This window comes from Haemaphysalis longicornis, unplaced genomic scaffold (assembly GCF_048455015.1).
Source record: "Haemaphysalis longicornis isolate Haplotype H1 unplaced genomic scaffold, Haemaphysalis longicornis Haplotype H1 scaffold_12, whole genome shotgun sequence".
NCBI lineage: Eukaryota > Metazoa > Arthropoda > Arachnida > Ixodida > Ixodidae > Haemaphysalis > Haemaphysalis longicornis.
Window position 1 is genome coordinate 37997399 of NW_027526225.1, and position 18766 is coordinate 38016164.

General features: G+C 47.7%; 1 protein-coding gene across 1 annotated transcript in view; it reads right to left on the minus strand.

The window, feature by feature from the left end:
* Positions 1-210: 210 nt before the first annotated feature.
* The window catches only part of LOC144161922 (uncharacterized), a 131511-nt gene continuing 112955 nt past the window's right edge, over positions 211-18766 (minus strand). Inside the window, exon 5 of the mRNA XM_077692475.1 lies at positions 211-677. Within this exon, the coding sequence (XP_077548601.1) occupies positions 581-677 (97 nt within the window). The 3' untranslated portion in view covers positions 211-580. The remainder of the gene's footprint in view (positions 678-18766) is intronic.

The window sequence follows — 18766 nt, forward strand, 5'->3', positions numbered from 1 at the left end:
CTGACGCTTGTTTGTTGAAGGTAGGGTTGCCGACACCGAGCGCTCTTGACGAGGCGCATGATCACGTGCGGTTGGAATTTTTTTGGTGGTTCTTGTTACGAGCTTCTCACGTGGCTACAGCGCACCCGCAACCCTGAACGACACCAGGTGCTCATGAGGGGCACGGTCTCGTATGCTAGCTACGCTTCGTCTTCCAGTAAAGGCTCTTGGTGGAACGAAAGGCTTTACCCACACTGCTGTTAAAGTAGAATAACAAACTATCCAAACATAGGTCGCACAAATTGCACACGCGTGTTGCCTGTACACGTGATCGCTTCCACAGTTATGCGGTACATACGAGGTAGCACTTTATTATCTGCAGCACAAGTATTCGCATCACCGCAGCACCCTTACCGAGCTGCGGTTTCAGAGTTTTCCAGAACGCCTTTTCTGACTGAGTGCATACACGCGCGGGCAGTGCTCGCGAGCTTCGTGGGCATAAGCGGAGCCGGCCTCCGGGGGCCCAGTCTTGTGTCGGTGCATGTTGGCCCACAAGTGAATGATGTAGCTAGTGCGCACTGTCTCCAGCACCGCTTTTGCGTTAACTGGGTCCCAGTAGTAGTTCCAGCCGCTGTATAGGATGGGGTGAAAGGCCTTGTCCGGGTGAACGGTGAATGAGTCGCCTTCGCTCGTGTTTCCTGTAAGGGAAGCAAAACGAAATAAACGAGAACTACGGATTAAAAGACCTTCCGAGGCCTCCGGAAGGCATTATTTACAAATCTGCTTTTCTGCCTTGAAATAAAAGCCTGCTTGTAGCTGTTTGACGCAAACGAGGCCACTGCAGAAACCCGTTGAACCACACGATCACGACCTGGATTATTACGGAGATAAACGCAGCAGCAACAGCCCAAGAAGAATGTTCCGGTTAAATACGAAATACCTAATTTCAAGTGCAGCCTCTACTTCTGTATATAAGAATGATTAAATATGGAGATGAAAACTCACATGACCCTAAAATGCGCAAATTGTATAATGATATCACCGCTGCCGTAAGTAGGAGGCTATTTACGTTCCACCTTGACACGCATGTTATTGTTTCAACATTCGGTCCCTTGTGTTCTGCACACAAGTGTTCTGCAACTACCATGCGCAGAAAGACGTACCCGGGGAATTGACAGTCTTGATGTCAACATACACATATGTGTTGCAGCAAATTGTAAGTTGCAGTAATCTGCTTACTGTTTTTGAGCGTGCAGCAAAGTATGCAATTATATACAATGTCAACTTATTGCGTAAAGAAACCCGATAATACCATTTCTCTATACGTTCCCTTTGACATATATTGCCAGCCTGTCAAGCGTATTTCAACTATTAAAGAAATAGTTCACGTTCAGTATATTTACACCCAGCCAGTTTTTGTTTTGCCACCAAAGGCATTTGTGTGCAACTTTGACTGCGTGATTTTCTCTGGCGCGGGTCATCTCTTTTAATGTATGGCGGTCTTCTGATCACCCGCTGTTAATGATGCTGATGACGATATTGGTACTCATCGGGCATATGCTTTTACGCGCAATATTTTCTCCGTGGTGAATGGTTTTAAAACCGACCAGAATTACCAGGGACTGTGCTAATACGCGCAATTACATCATCACTACACAGTCCAGTCCAATTTTTCAGCTTTTCAAAGCCTTTGTTGACCCCCCCCTGTTCGAATGGCAGTCGGGCTACATCCGTGATGCCGACCCGTTTACAAAATAGGCGGGTCGGCATCAGTAGAGATCCGCATAAGCCAGGGTAGACTAAGAGTAGAAATCGCCGTAAGCCAGAAGATCTCCTCCACCTTGACAAAATCGGACTGCACCATCTTCTAACCAAGGGCGAACTGGACAGGGCCGCCAATTTCATATTATCGACACGGGGTACATTTTCACTTGACTTTTCTGTTATGCAGAAGGTCTTCTTAACTGCATAGGCGGCCTCGAACTAATCCGTTAACACCACAATGCAAGTATAAAAAGCGTTACATCACCGGGATAATCAGGTATTACGCTACAGTGAGATAACAACATCTGCCCCTAAAACAGTTGGAATTTACCAGCCGGATATACACAATAAGCGTATGCCAGAACGCGTGACGAGGAGTTATAATAACAAAGCCCAACACACCGTGGTACACACGGCTTGTGAACAATTAGGTATCAGGATATGAAATCTTGTCAGCACGTATCATGGACAAATAACTTCAAATTTGATCACATTGCTGGATATATATACAGTAGAAGCTCGTTAATTCTGACTGGGTTAATTAGAACTTCCGGTTAATTCGAACTCATGCCCTTGTCGCGGCTCAGCGCTGTATTTTCCAGGGGGGGAAAGGCCCGATTATTCTAATGCATCGGTATCCATCCAGAACGGTTCATTTGGACTATAATACCCTTGTTTCCAACGCTCCGCGCAAAAGCAGTCGGCCCAGAGTGAATACAATGTGTTGCAAGTCAAAACCAAAAGAAATTTACTAGAGTTGCAAAAAAACGAGACAGAAAAAATTGCGCCCACCTCCCCGCGAGTGGAACCCAGTGTAGATGCGACGCATCGTGGGGTTCACTTGGGGTTTCCGTTGGATTGATTCTGAAATCGCGTGAAACATGTCGGGAACGCGCATGATTATTATGTTTTATGATTAATATTATGTTTTATCGGCAAATCTTGGTCAACGTCTCTATGTGGTATGCTTGGGGCTTCGCTGTCGCAACGACCTTTACTCCATCATGGTTGCTTTAAGTGGGAGCTTCTTTTTTTTATTGCAACTGTTAATCATTGCCGCATCAGGCGTTGTATCAGTAGCATCTTGATGTAGTTTGAATGAGTCAACGATATCAGGCGCATTCGTAGCATTTGATTCTGTCTCGGTTTTGTGGTGCAGTGGGAAGAGCACCATGTACCTCGCGTTCCGCCCACAGGGTCGTGGGATCGAAACCGGGCGCCGCTAGCTGTTATTTTTTTTCATAGTGCAAGGGGGAGGGGCGGACGACAACAACGCCGACGACGCTGCACGGACAAGGCTAGTGAATGAGATGCAGTCGCATCTAAAAACAACAGTGTATCGCGCGTGCTATGCTCCTGCAAAAGCTATTTCGCTTCTACAGAAGGCGCCACGCCACCAGCGTGACTGCTCCGGCGCATGTCATTATTACTTACGAAATCACCTGCCACAAACGTGCAGTAGTGCGTAATTCGCCATAACGGTTCCAAACTGTGGCTTCCTTGCGTTCTGCCAGCACAGTGTGGTGCGATTTCTATTCATTCTCGTTCCACCGCGCGAATTCGAAGTGCGCTAAATTCGAACAGTATTATGGTCCCCTTCTAGTCCGAATTAACCAGCTTCTACTGTACCAACATCCAATAAGAGTACGTACATAACGAGTGTTACACTCACGGTCCTAACTTACAAGAGGGCTGCAAATTTATGCAGCTTGGCTACCGAGAGGAAGTTTCTACCTGTTACGGCAAGGAGAGAAAGGCAGCAGCGGTGGAAGTGCAGATTGAATGATGCGGCGATAAAAAAAGTTGTGACATGTTAAGTTACAAAATGGTGTAAATATAGTAAAAGATGGTGTAAAATATCGCGCCTTATTTCACCACTGGAACGAAAACTTACATCGCCTCAAAGGGTCATAAAAGAGATAATCATACCAGTAACACTTTTGGCAGAAAACAAGCTTTCTGGACCAGAGAACCAACTAGAGTAAATGATATCGATCGCTTAAAAAAGAAACGGATTTGATGGCTTAGGCAGCGAGACAAACCGACAACGGGTGGAAAATTAGAGTAACAGAGTGGATACCAAGAGGTGGTTCTCTAAGAAGGGAAAGGCCAATACGCAATGAATCAATGAAATATGTGAAATCAGTGGCCAAACTGTACTCGAGCGACACTCGACTGTAGTGGTTGGAAGTCATTGGGAGAAGCCTTCGCCCTGCAGTAGACGTAAGTAGGCTGCTAATGACGCTGATGACGACGTTGAAACCCATCAGGCATTCCTGCTCAGTGTATTTTTCAACCTACCACGGCGTGCGCTCGCGGGCCTTCCGATAGCAATCTGGAGAATGACCCACAGCTCCCGTTGACATCGACTTTCTTGCACCCATGCCAGTCCTTGTGCATCAGAACAGACACCATCACCGTTCTGGGTGCTCGTGGCATCGAAACCGGTATTTGGGAGTACGCTTCGGTGCCCACCGCCTTCTGCACCGAATGCCTCACCGGTCGCTCGGTGGCAAGGCCTAAATCGCAGCTTCAGGATCCGCGAACGCCGGCAGATGTCGGCCGCTCCTGCATGTGCTACCGGCTCTTCTCCTCGAGCTCGCTGCTGTGCTACGGCGGCGCGCGCACGTGGGCTCATGCCACCCTTATTGACTCCTCCACCGGAAGAACACGGCTGGCCTATGGACCATGACACAACGACGCCAGGCTTGGTTCCGGAGTCCCAGACAGCGATGGAATGTATGTATTTGAATTCCGGCCATCTCCGAGGTACCCCAACGTTGCCTGCAACAACGCCGCCTCCTAAGAGGGTGATGCAAGGACCGCTGGTACCAGCGCCTGACCTGACCTTCCAAGATTGCAAGGCCCAGCGCCAGTCCTCGACTTTCCCATCAATTAATCTCCTGACATCGATATTTGCAGGGTCGTACAAGGTGGTTGTCCAGCCGCGCTGCGAATACGATATATCAAAACTGCCCAATGATGTCACGCAATGCACTCTCGATGCTTGTCTCGGCACCACAGGGTTTAGTGGCAACACATACCATCGCCTCCCCAACGCGATCTCTGTGTGGGCGCCTACCCTGGAAGCCAGCGCCAAATTAGACTCCCCAATGAATACCGGTCAAAGAAACGTTTACCCTCCCAGTCCAAGTCTACCTCCCCCCTGAAACCGAATAGAAATGGCTGTTGCCTGTGGTCTCATGTAGTGCCGTGTTTTACGCGTATGTGATGAACGGCAAAATCTCATCCTAGTTTTTGTGGCGAGAGTCAACATACATAGCAAATCATGTTGGTGAAAGTCCTGTTTGTACGCTCGGTCAAGACCTTTGTCTGGGGATGATTGGGTGTCGAGTGACGAAAGTGAGACGAACAAAGGCGCAGCAAGTCTTCCACAACGTCAGCGAAGAACTGACGTCCATGGTCGCTGATAATCACTCGAGGAGCAACATGCATCGGGACGACGAAACGATCTCTGCCTTCGCAGATGCTACAGCCGCACTTTCTACGTAACCCGTCAGGTGGTCAACGCAGACAATGATGTAGCGATTACCGTCGAAGAGCAGGAAAATGAACCGAGTAAATCGATACAGACTTGGTCAAAGGGGAAACTAGAAGGTGTTATAGGTTGGAGTACTCCAGGTTCAATGCTCGTAGGGCTTTTGTAGTGCCGACATCGGAGGCAACTCGAAACATATTGTTAAACTTCACGGCACATTTTCCGCCAGATGAGTCTTTCTTGGGTACGGTGTAAAGTTTTTACGTACCCGTGAGACCAGCAGTAACATCGTCATGCATGGTGCGTAGAACTGAATCACGCAAAGGTTTTGCCACGACGAGAAGAAAACGGGCTCCCCAAGGCAAGTAGTTAACCTTGTAGAGTAACCCGTTATGCAACCAGTAGCGCCGAGGACCCGTAGGATCAGCGGAAGCAGCGAAGAGGTGCTGGATACTTGGGTCTTTCTGCTGTTCTGAACGGAAGGTAGCAACACCGGGGCATTCTGTGTCTACGGCTGCCAAACAGTTGTTGAAATGGTCTTCCTCCCGTTCAGTACACGCAATTGGAAGTCCGGTAAGACAATCAGCGTCTGCCTGCCGACGACCACTCTTGTAGCCGATAACAAAGTCGTACTCTTGGAGCTTTAAGGCCCACCTTGCTATTCGGCCGTTAGTGCCACGAAGGCCAGTCAACCAGCACAGCGCGTGGTGGTCGGTGATGACTGTAATGGGATGGCCGCACACGTACGAACGGAATTTACTGATCGCGAAGATTACAGTCACGCATTCTTGTTCGGTGACTATGTAATTGCGCTCAGCTTTGCTGAGCCAACGACTGGCGTAAGTGATCACATGCTCGGCACTGCTATGCCACTGTATGAGCACTGCACGAAGTCCAACACAACTAGCGTCCGCGTATATTCCGGTTGGAGCGCCAGGGTCTAAGTGGCGAGGGATAGGGCTCGACATGAGGAGATATTTAAGGTGGGAGAACGAAGCTTCACGCTTGGCAGTCCAGGTAAAGACAACTTCTTTGTGGAAGAGGCTAGTGAGGGGAGACGCCAAATCTGCAAAGTGGGGCACAAAACGGCGGAAGTATGAACAAAGCCCCAAGAAGCTACAGAGCTCTCGCACAGATTGTGGTGGCTTAAATCTCTCAACAGCGGCGATCTTTTGAGGGTCCGGTCTTGTGGGTCCCATCTTTTGAGGCTCCGGCAATCTTTTGAGGGTCTTATCAACAAGGTGTCCCAGAACCAGCGTTTGAAGCTTGCCAAAACGACATTGAGTTGAGTTCAACCCTAATCCGGCATCTTTTAGGCAGCTGAGGACTGTCTCGAGTCATGCGTTGTGCTCGCGAAAACTTCGTATGAAGACGACTATGTCGTCGAGGTAACACAGACATATGTCCCATTTCAGACCGCGGAGAAGTGCGTCCATGAACCGTTCGAATGTCGCTGGAGCGTTGCAGAGGCCGAATGGCATCACGTTAAATTCGAAAAGACCGTCAAGACTTAGGAAAGCTGTTTTTTCTCTGTGGTTTGGGTCTATGGGGGTCTGCCAATAGCCTGGTTCTAAATCTATTGACGAGAAGTAAGATGCAGAGTGCAGGCAATCTATGAGATCATCAATTCTGGGCAGCGGATAGACATCTTTCTTGCGAAAGGCGTTCAAACGTCGGTAGTCCACACAAAACCTCCAGGTACAATCTTTCTTTTGTACGAGGATCACAGGCGCTGCCCATAGGTTGGCCGACACACGTATGACACCTTTTTGTAACATCTGTTTGACTTGCTGGTAGATTATCTTTCGCTCAGATGGTGCCACCCTGTAAGGTTTTTGTCGAACGGGGTGCGCTGATCCGGTATCTGTAGTGTGAGGAGTGCGGGAGGCTGGGAGTGTCGCCTGAGAAACATCCGCTGAGAAGTCGGAGACAGAGGCATTTCGAGAAAGGATGTCGACCAACGCGTTTCGTTCATCTGAGGACAGCGGCTTGTTAACCATGGTGAGAAGCTTCGATTTCGGGAAAATAGTGTCAGCTGGAACAGCCTCATCGACACACAAAGCGGCGACTGAAATGTGGTCGTTTGTCTCGTACTGGGCCAGTTTCATTTCCGGAGGTAACACCACGCTCTTCGAAGAACAGTTCAGTGTGCACAAATTGCTACGTCCTCGTTCAACAGATACAACACAACGCGGCACGAAAAGCTCTTTCTTCGCACAGTTCAGAGAGAGTGGTTCCAGTAAAGCGTCAAATATACTGGTGTCATCTATAGCACTCACTGGTGCGCAGGTATAAATGTGTCCTGAGAAACACGCAAAGTATCTGTATTGTCATTGGTATGGGGCTCATCATCTACTGCAGAGAACCATAAGCTGCTATCAGAAAGTTCGCACGTCACGCAATCGACAGTGGCACTGCAATCACGCAAGGAGTCGATGCCCAAAATTAGGGTTGACTTGGCAAGAATTGCGAATTCCGCTTTGAATGTCCGTCCTCCGATAGAAACATTGACTGTACACACTCCAAGAGGGTGCAGCGGCTCACCCCCGACTCCACGAAACGAGGTTCCCTTGTCCCATTTGAGCATCACTTTACGTCCCAGGTGATCTCTAAACGCATTACTCATAATTGAAACCATTCCACCAGTGTCAATTAAAGCCACTGTAGAAACACCGTCCACGAGTATTTCAACTTCGTCATCATAAATACTGGCAGAGGTTGTTTATCTATCGAAGGCTGTCCGGCTACCTCACCTCCATCGGTCACGCCGGCTAGTTTCCCGGCGAAGGGGATGCTGCACGTAGACCAGGCGATGGGGATCGGCGCTGTCGTCCAGCTGGTGATGTTACGCTGCGATCGGGGGTGGCCGGAGAAGCGTTGCTCTGCGAACTGGTTCGAAAATTGTTGCAGAAAGGGGGGAACTGAGACCAGTGACTTTCGACAGTGTGACCCGAAATCTCACACCAGTAGCACGCATACTGCGGGCGGCGAATGCTCTCGCGTTGTATGAACGCAGTGGGCTGTGTGTGATGTCTGTAGGCCCGTCGACTTTAACCGTAATATTTGTCATCTCGGCGTGAGTGCACACCACGTGCTGAAGGCCAGGGATTTGTTTCAGCTGGTTCAAATGAGTAATGGTGGTTGTAGCAGCTATAAAAGTTCCGGGGGGGGGGGGTGGAAACGGTGACCGTCAAAACCAGCAGTGTTCACGGACGGATGAAACTCTGTAGGAGACCATGAACGTCGGGGAGCGTCATCTCACAGAACATAGTAGCCGACCGTTCCACGTCACATCAGGGCGTCGTATGGCGGATGGCAGTCACAAGTGGTGTCGATGCGATGTACCGATTCGTCATGTCGGCGCAGTTCTTCCCGAAACTTAGCCTTATCGTCGATGACAAGTCCATGGCCTGGTTGTCGTCTACGCTGGCTGTAGTAGTGACGTTTGCAAGCGACTAACCTTTGGTGCTATACGACGGGTCTTCAGGGCTGCGAATGCCTCACAATGTCGTATGACGTCGTCTACTGTGTCCAAGCTCTCCCTACTGACGACGAAAGCGTACACATCTTCAGCGATACCCTTAATAATGTGGCCAACCCGGTCTTCCTCGGACATTGCGGGATTCACAATCCGGCACAATTTCAATACTTCTTTAATAAAGGTCGTGCAAGACTTCCCAGCTTCTTTTTGGCCATATTTTTGGCTTCTTTTAGGCCATCGAATCCCCAAAGCACTTCATATCCTCTACTAACCGGTCCCAAGTGGTTAGCTTCGCCTCGTGGTTTTCAAACCACGTCAGCGCGGTGCCCGTCAAGAATACCTCGATGTTTGCCCGCTTAGCGGCCGCATCCCAGTGGTTAAACGTGCTCACCCGCTCGTAGTGAACGAGGCATTCGTCGACGTCGTCCCCTTCATTCCCAGAGAACGTACATGGCTCCCTGTACGGCTTCCAGTTGGCTATCGGCATGGATTGGACTGTTTTTGAAGCCCCAGTCAGAGGTACACGCTGCGGGGAAAGTGCGGCGACTCGGCGGCTTCGGCGAAGTTCCAGTGGCTTCGTCTTCCTTTCGTAGCTACCCAGCACCTTTACCATAAACTGTTACGGTGCAAAGGGTTTATTTACAGCCGTAAATAGGAATGAGACCGTTGAAGGAGGCGGCCACCGATTCTGCGGTCAGTACGATTGCAGTTCGTCCTCCGCTTCCTCTTCTGCTCCACCCTTTGACGCATACACCGCTTGGTGATTGGTGGCGACCAGTTTAACACTACAGTTTCGAGCCTGACAATACAATGCTCTGACCGAAACTTTATCATGCGGACGGCCAATGTCGCAGTTTTTTCACAGGCGCCTCAAAGAGCTAAAACACGCTCGTACTATCATTATAGAGTACCCTGTTGGGGTACTGGCGACGGAAACAGGCAGTGGTTGATATGTGCATAATAAAAACAAAAAAGAGCTACGCATATAGTTGCGTGATTACGGGGGGCGTTTTGGTTAAAGGAAGTAGCGTTTCTCTCTCCAGAGCATGGAAGACATCGAAGTTACTGATTTACTGAAGAAACTACCGTAATCAGTTTCTGATCGTAAAGAAGCGGAGAATTGGAAGGGAGCTGAAAATATAAAACGTGGAAGGCTGGAGAGCCCCACTGGTAAAGGCACAATACGAGGGAAGAGAGAAAAGGCGCAAGAATAGGGGGAGAACGTAGAGCACGGGAAGCGAGCAATGACCCTTACAGCCTATTATGTAACGCAAGACATCCTCTTTGAACGTATTTTGCAGAGCAGCAACAAGGCAGGGGAACACGTTATTCCTACTGCCCTCTCGTGTTACTAGACGATTATTTTCCATTAGTAATAACGGGCCGTGCGGCGTTATGACACGAAAACAAGACCCAAAACGGGGATGTTAGGTAATGCATACACACACCTAGAGATAATAGAAAACTAAGAGGGCGAGCTAAAAAAGTGTAACTGGGTCGGTTTTCCCGAATTATACCTAGTGACTGTACACGTAACTGAGTAAGAAAGAAAAGAACTACCTGTCTGGATGTCAACAAATTCGTTCTCTTTGCCACAAAAAGATTTCATAAGGCGCCCCCGTTCCGCCACCTAAAGAGAAACTGGATACTTTTGGACATGAATACTCGCTTTACTGTAGGTAAACTTTGCTGCGACTCTTCTAAGAAAAAGCCTGAGCTTCCTGTCGTCAACCGGATGCGAGTACCAAGAACACAGAAAGCGGCCGCAAATACGGTGAACAAGATATTGTTTGAACACGAGGGTCTCTAGGGAAAGCACCATACGTGATGACCAAAGAGCTTGGGATACATAATCTAAGAAAACTATTTCCTGAGTATAATAACAATTTTTAAAACTAGTCAAACAGAATTATAATTTTCCCTTCACGTATTTTGTGTAGAACAGCCAGAGCCGCAGTTTTTCAGTAATCTGATAGATCGTAGATCGCTCTAAGACCAGATGGAATGCCAAGACGATATCGCCAAATCATTCACACTTCTTTTGCGAACCAGAAACTGCCCAGGAACAAGAAATGGGAGGCGTCGTCTGCGATGTTTAGTATAAAACCCACGAATGTCGCTTTTTTTCTTTTCTGTATTCTGTATGTTTAAATGTCGCCAGATAGGCAGCGCGGCCATGTTTAAAAAGTAACCACAAACACGGGATACCTGAGAGGGTGGACTTCATAGATGCAACAGTGATAGGAAGTCTCCTTGGATGCCAACAGCACTCCTGACCACAAAATGTTCTCATAAAACTCATCTGCGTACCCGCCTTCCACGCATGCGGAGTCCAATTCTTATCCCTCAGTCAACAGCATCTGTCGGGCACTTCATAACAGGGGCGGGAAGCTATAGAGCTGATGCACTATGAATCTCTGGGTCTGGAGGGGCCACTTCCAGAACTTCAAATTGCAACGGTCCTTGCAGCCCCTCTGTATATCGAGGGAAGCTTACTAGTACTATCGAGTAGGTCTTGTACGTAAGGTGCGATATAGTAGTCAGACGCAAGAGCACAGGAAACAGTTGTTGCAGTTTTTGATGCATTCGTGTAAAATTCAGCACACTTATATTTGTGCTGTAGGGACAAGAAATGTTGCACGATCGCGCTTCTAGACACTGTGTTTTTCTCGACACTTGTAAAAGATACATCACATAATATCGGGGAAAGCTGCCACGGTACTAGAAGATCAGTACCAGAGGTTTTGATCGTGTCTTAGAACATGACATCAAGTTGTGACGCTTCTTCTCTTACTCTGAAAGTTTACGGAGCAGAGACTGATGGACGATTAGTAAGTAGTTGAGATATGGATGTATCATAAAAAACTGATGTAAAAGGATGGTGAGGCATTGATGAGATTTTAAAAGCATAAAGCAGGTCTGTGTAACCTCGCTGACATTCTAGGCTTCATTTGTTGCACTCTACATACAGACTTTGGACTGGACTAGTCCGAAAGGCACCACACCACAAGCGGAGCCCAAGATGAAGCACAGGGTCCAGCATTCTGAGGGATGTTTTAGAAGCTGACCCATAGACAACGCTACCATAGTCCAATCGTGAACCTATCAAGCTGGTAAAAACACGTAAAAGAAGTTCTTTGTCAGCACCAAAAGAAATGTGCGACAGAACCTTCAGGATAATTGTTTTATGTGTGGGATAAATGTGAGCTTTTTGTTAAAGATTATACCTAAAAACTTGTGTTCCTTTTTGACAGGAATCGGGACACCATTGAGATGAATGTCTGGATCCGGCCGGATGCCACGCCTCTTCGAAAACAATACACAAGTGCACTTCCCTGGATTAAATTTAAAACCGTTGCTATCTGCCCAACCAGGTTGCTTGTTAACACCAAGCTGGACCTGGCAGTCACAGAGAGACAAGTTGCAGGATTTAAAGGAGAGCTGAACGTCGTCTACATAGATTGCACAGGAAATCGACGGTGGCAGCGCCTTCCTATGGGAATTAATTTTCACAATAAAAAGGGTGCAACTTAAAACTGAACCTTGCGGCACTCCATTTTCCTGCACATGAACCCCTAGAGAGTGCAGTTCCAACTCGCACACGAAAGGTTCTTTGAGACAAGTAGCTGGTAAGTGTGTTCATCAGGTTACCTTCCATGCCGAAGGACTTGAGGTCGCTTGGGATGCCATACCGCCACGCGGTATCGTACGCCTTTTCTAGATCAAAGAATACTGTCATACAGTACTGCTTGTGGAGGAAAGCATCTTTTATATACGCCTCAAATTTAACGAGTTCATCGTTGGTAGATCGCCCCGCCTGAAGCCTCCCTGACAGCTCTCGAGAAGACCATTGTACTCTAAGAAGTACACGAGTCTCCTGTTTATCATCTTCTCAAAGATATTACACACGCAGCTTGTCAGGGCAATGGGACGATAACTGGTAGGAGAGGAAGGGTCCTTCCCTTCCTTAAGGATAGCCACTACTATGGCCTCCCTCCAAGAGCGAGGAATGTGCCCCGAAACCCGTATGTTGTATAGATGTATGCGTGTTTCAAGAGTGTCTGGGTGTAGGTGTTGTATAATGGTGTACGTGATTTTGTCTGCACCTGGAGCTGAAGGCCTACATGTGCTCAGAGCAACCGTCAGCTCATCAATTGAAAAAGGAGAATTGTAAGAAGTGTGCGACTTGTTATCACGCAGGGACTTCTTTTCTACAGATGTTTTGTGTTTCATGAAAGTGTTTTTGTAGTGTGCTGTACTGGACACGTGTTCGAAGTGTTGTGCAAGTGTGTTAGCCTGGTCTTCCAGTGTGTCCCCTGTTGTACTAACCAGGGGCAGGCTGTGTGTCGGTTGTCCTTTTAGTTTTCGTATTCGTGTACAGACTTTGTGTGTGTCCGTGTAAGAGTTGATTGAAGTGAGGAAGGTGCGCCAACTCTCCCTTTTCGCCTCATGACGCAGTCACTTCCCAAAAGCCTTTGCCCGTTTAAAAAAAGTGACGTTATCTGACGTGGGGTACCGGCGAAGGACACCCAGCGGGGGGCGGGGGGGGACCAGGTCAGACTCGTTCAACTGGGTCACTGTGGACACCAGACGCCGCTCCGCCCCCGGGCGAGATGCGTCGGCTTACCTCCCCAGAGGGAAAGAGGCGAACCTCTTTCTCGCCTCTGGAAAGGAGATGTGCTCAGTGACCTTAATGTTTATGATGTTTTTTTATAGTTGGAATTTTTCGCACTTGCGGGAGTATGCCGCATGCGGCTCCCTGCAGTGTACACAAGTGAGGATTTCGGATGGGCAGTTCTCGCTGGGATAATCGTGCGCCGCGCATTTTGCACAAGTCGTTCGCCCATGGCAAGAGTTTGTACCGTGCCCGAACCGCTGGCACTTAAAACAGCGCCGCGGGTTCGGGGTGTGCGGACGTATTGAGCACCGGATAAAACCTGCGTATATATGTTGTGCGACAACTGCGGGGTCAAAGGTCAAGATGATGTGCTTGGTGGGAATGTCCTTGTCGTCTCTGCGGATGGTGATGCGTCTCACGGCAGTGACGCCGTGATCATTCAAGCCGGCAAGGAGATCCGCATCCATTTCGTTCAGGAGATCTGGCTCTGATATCACACCCTACGAGGTGTTGAGACTCCGATGGGGTGTGACCCTGATGTCTAGACCAGCCAGTCTAGTCTGATCTAGAAGCTTTATGGACTGCTGCTTGTCATTCACCTCGATGAGGTGTTCACCAGTCCTTTGTTTTTTGGCCTGATATGATTTTCCTATTATGGCTTCAAGATATTTTGCAATCAATAAGACTGACTGAGATGCAAGAGGGTGGGTTGGATGGAGGGATTCCATGACAAGAAATCATGAAAAATGATCCGGTTCAGGAAAGGTTAATGACGGCAATGGAGGAAAGGATACTTCGGTGCGGCCCCTTTTCAGGGACCGATCACGGTTGCGGGGGGGGAGGTTTGAAAATACCATACGGCATAGTATAAAAGCAGGGAGACGGGGGTACTTTCGCCTTTGACCTTACCCTGGTAGTGAAAGAGGTCCCGGAGCTCCCTGCCTGTCTACCAGGCAGGGAGCCCGTCGGCCGGAGCTTGACCAAGGCTCCGACAGCCACCGTTTACGGCATCTACGCTTCACCTTTCAACACGTCGCCACGGTTGGACACAGCATATGTTTGGGATCTCGGGGTCCGCGGTGTCGCTGCTCACCGTCATCATGAATACTCAAGGGGCCTCGTGCGGGGGTGCACTAAAAGTCAGGCGTCGGTAGTACCAGATTCCTTCCATGTCTTTCTGGTCACGAAACTTCGCTGTCACGCTATGGGAGAGCTTTGTGAGCTGCGGCGCCGCGGCGCTGGTGTGGATCAGAGGGCAGCCGAGGGTGTGGTCAGAGCGCGTTTGGCATCGAACGGACCACGGAGTAAGATAAAACAGACGCTCGCCGCCTTATAAGCAGTGCACTTTCGCTTTACGTGTCGTGGGCCGCTCAAATGGACTTACCATTTTTTGAGTGGCGAAAAATTTTGGTGCGAACGGGCATGCTGCTACTGCGTTCCTGCGTGCCGGTCTGGCTACACAACAGTGGCGGCCGTCCGATGTTCTCCGATCTGAGGTTGCGCCGCTCGCGGTAGCCTTTTTCCCCGTACGAAATTTGGCCGGCTGTTTCGTGACCAGAGAAGTATTGAAGGACTCTGGTAGAACATTCAAACGCACCTGAGGACTCGAAGCTGCCCACATTCTTCACGGCCTACACTGAGAACAAGTTTCAGTACCCTTAGCGAAAAGATGCCGTATTTTCAATGTATTTGGAATACATTTATTACATATATTTACTTTGTATTTTCTGCATTATTTTGTCCACATTCCAAATGCATTTCGAATTCATTTACAATGTATTTAAAATGTACCTCAAAAATACATAAGCAGCGCATGAAAAATATATATTTATTGCATTTTATATGCATTACAAATGCTCAGAAAATGTAATTTAAATACGTGCAAAATGTATTAGTAATGCGTTTTAAATGCACAAAAAATACTGCTTCAAATATGCCCAAAATGTGTTACTAGTGTATACTAAATAAAACCTAAATACATTGAGAGATGCCATGGCAATGTGTCTTGGGGAGAATTGTTAATGTTCAACTAGAAAATATCATATTGTGGTTTCAAAAAGTTTAATAGGCACTTGGCTAAAGATATGCTACATTGTGAAAATGTAAAACGCTCATGCTCGGAATGCGGGCCAGTCAATGACTGAAAAGAACAGCATATATGCGCACAAATTGGCAGTTTGAAAGTTGTTTATTGTACACCTCAGTCGAGTGGCCAATTTTGCCATTACTAAGCAGCAGTTATGAATGCCTTTCAGCCACCTCGGTAGCCAGTGCAGATGAAGCATTGTGCATCAGAGTCCTCGTACTTCTGATTCTCCACGCGGGAAATTTCACCAGCACCTGCAGTGAATAGAAAATGGGAAAATATTAGGGAAACACCTTTTTTAGGGGAAAATAAATGTCAAATCAATCAGTCCTTTTTTTCTAGCCGTGCCAACGTCCCTCTCGAGCGAGGATTTTTTAGTTTCCCCTTCAGAGAAAAAAAAACCTCCATGAAAACAATGCCCCTTTGAAGGACGTAAGACAATTTGTAATGGTAAGCATAGTTTATATTGTCATGCAGCATCGGATCTTCAATACCATTTTTAAGAAAGAATGGTGGGTTGGGGGGCGGGAGTCTTATGTTTGGACATTGTCTAGGGATAAAAATTAGCGAAAATTGGGGGAAAAAAGACAGAGCTAAGATAACAATGTTACCAAACATGCCACAGAGTTCTTAGAGTTATGCTACTTCTCTTTCTTAGGCGCTTGTGTTAACTTGAAATGGTGGCAATTCTTGTTTTTCAACTAACTTTGACCGCACAGGACGCTAATAAAATGAGATAAGCAGTAATCTTATTAACTACAATTATTGTATGTGTTCCATATTTCGGCGTCACCTTCTTCGAAGATTACGTTCTGAAAAAATAGTGCGCAGCGAAACAATTTAAAAATGCATGGGCAGGATTGCAGTGAGAAAGCTTACATAAAAGTCATAAGATTGGCGTGTGTACTCAACAATGCTTTTAAAGGAACGGCAAAGTACGGTTATTTCGAAAAACAAAAAAAATTTCACGCCGTCCTTAAAATGACAAGCTCTTATATCGTAGGCACCTAACCGAAGCGATTAAAACAAGCAACGCCAGAAAACGTGTATTTGTGCTTGCACACACATGTATTTTTTTTTTTTTGCTCTCCGCCGCAAATTACCGGCAGGCAATTTTATACTTTTTGCTGTACACAGACAACGTCATCATTTAAATAGGGAGCAACGCAGAAAATAATTGTAAATGCTCGCGTCTTTAACATACGAAAAAACGATAAACACCTGTTAGCGTCAGGGACCATCAAGTAAAAAGTAGTTGCTTCATAAATACTCGTGACACCTAAAAGAAACTCGTTTCAGTACACCCTTTAGACGCAAATGGGCAATTGCGGCTTCTAAACACACACAACCTCCAAGCAGCCCACGCTGTTTTCGGTGCCTTTGGGCACATTTTTGAAAATCTCCATTGGCGTGGTCCAGCGGTAGCGCGTCGGGTTCCGCGTGTCTGTCACTCGACCACGAGCGGCCGCAGGCCCTTTCGGAACGCGCACACGTGTTCGTGAATGCGCTACGAAAAAAATACAGCAAGGATAGAAAGTTGCTGGGAAACAAAAAAGAGGAAGAATCCAACGTCCTGAAGTTTCGCGAAGTTTCGGGGGAGCAATCCAAGGAACAAAAAGACACGAACCCGCCCGGGGGACCCGTTCACGGAACCGAGGGTTCTCGTGCGGGGAACTGGTTGCCTCCCTCGAAGTCCTCTTCCCCATCCGCCTTCCTTCTCCTTTCTTCCTTTGCTGGTTCTTGGTTCTGGGTGGCGGTAGGAACAGAAACTGATTGTAACGTAGCGGCTACTCTGATACAGTTAGTCTTAGATGGACAAATTATTTGTAGTCCCTGCGCATGAAGCACTTTCGCTACTGCCACTTGCACCGAAGAAAACGTGGGTCGCTTTTGACATTTTTGGTCACTTCGAAACAGACGGCATAAACTCTTTCATGGCTTTTGTTGACAGAATGGCGACATGCGACCGACAAAAGTCGCGAAGGCTGCTCGGATTCTCGCTGTATGGCCTGGCCATGCGCATAAGTCGGATGCATGTATTCCACAAACTGGGTTCCTTCACCGTACGGCGGCTGCTGTGAACATGCGCAGCTGTGAGCGGCTGCTGCGAACAGAAAACAAAAGAAGGCTGCGTCCCTGGATACACTTCGAAAATTTCTCAAGCGCGTAAACATGGACGGCGGACTTTCTGTGAACAGGCTGTGCTAAAAACGTTCCTGGCTGTTATGTGTTTAATGCAAGTGTTAGTCCTCAATAAGTTCAGAACGGAATAACTCGATCTACAAGGAGACTCGTAGCAACAGTCCCCCGTCCACTCAGCAGGACCCGAGCTAAAAATTAGGCGCAAAAAGGAAAGCACTAAAATCCATTTTTTTACGTCTTCTTGCTGTTGTTGATTTGTGAGTACATTCCCTTGCACGGCGTAGTTACGGTAGGAAATCTTGCTCGCAGGTGGAGGTAAGCTTAACAACCAAGTGCGGATTTCATAAAGGGCATTAGCGCTCTTCGATTTCAAGGCAAACATACGTCCATTAATTGTAGCGCGACAGCGTACGCGCAAACAGCTGGTATGTCGTGCTTACCTTGGCTAGACGGCCAACGCCGCTGTAACGCGCCGTCCAAGCAGAGACTGCGTCCACCCGACGACCACGCGTTGAGGAGTCCGAAAACTTATAACACCACAGGACAGGCAAAAGAAACGCAGCGAAGGCAGACAAAACGTGAAGGAGGGATCGCCGCTCTACTCGTGCCGCAGGTGCCGGGCACAGAGGAGGAGGTAGTGAGGGGCAGTGAGAGGCGCCGAGCTGCTCGCCCTCGCAAGCATAGCCAGGGTTGTACATCTAAGGCCAATATTTTTCAGAAAAAGAAAATTTTCAAAGCCTCCACAACGATACCGTCGTAACAACGCTGGCAAATTGCAAGTGTTTTCGTCCATATATATACTCGTTGAATTCGATGTTTTTGCTTTGCCGATTGCGTTGGAACACCGTTGCTTACATATTTATACTCCGAGTTTCTCTCTAATACGCAGAGTTATGTCTGCCTTAAACAGCGCAGTAAGTGGAAGTATCTCCCTCAGTTTCTTTTATTATAAGTAAACATCGAGGAGAAATTCTCAGTACGTTTATTCATTTGAGCTGTATTTTATCCGGCACTTCAGATATGCTTTACGTGAATCTTACAATTTAGCAACTGAAGCAGCGCCTGTAGTGTACTCGAAATGTATTTCGGCAAAGCCTAATGAATACATTTAAAATGTATTTTAAATAAGTATTTTTCATGCATTGAGAGTGTATTTCTACCATGTTCGTTCCACAAACGCAAAATGCATTTGAAATG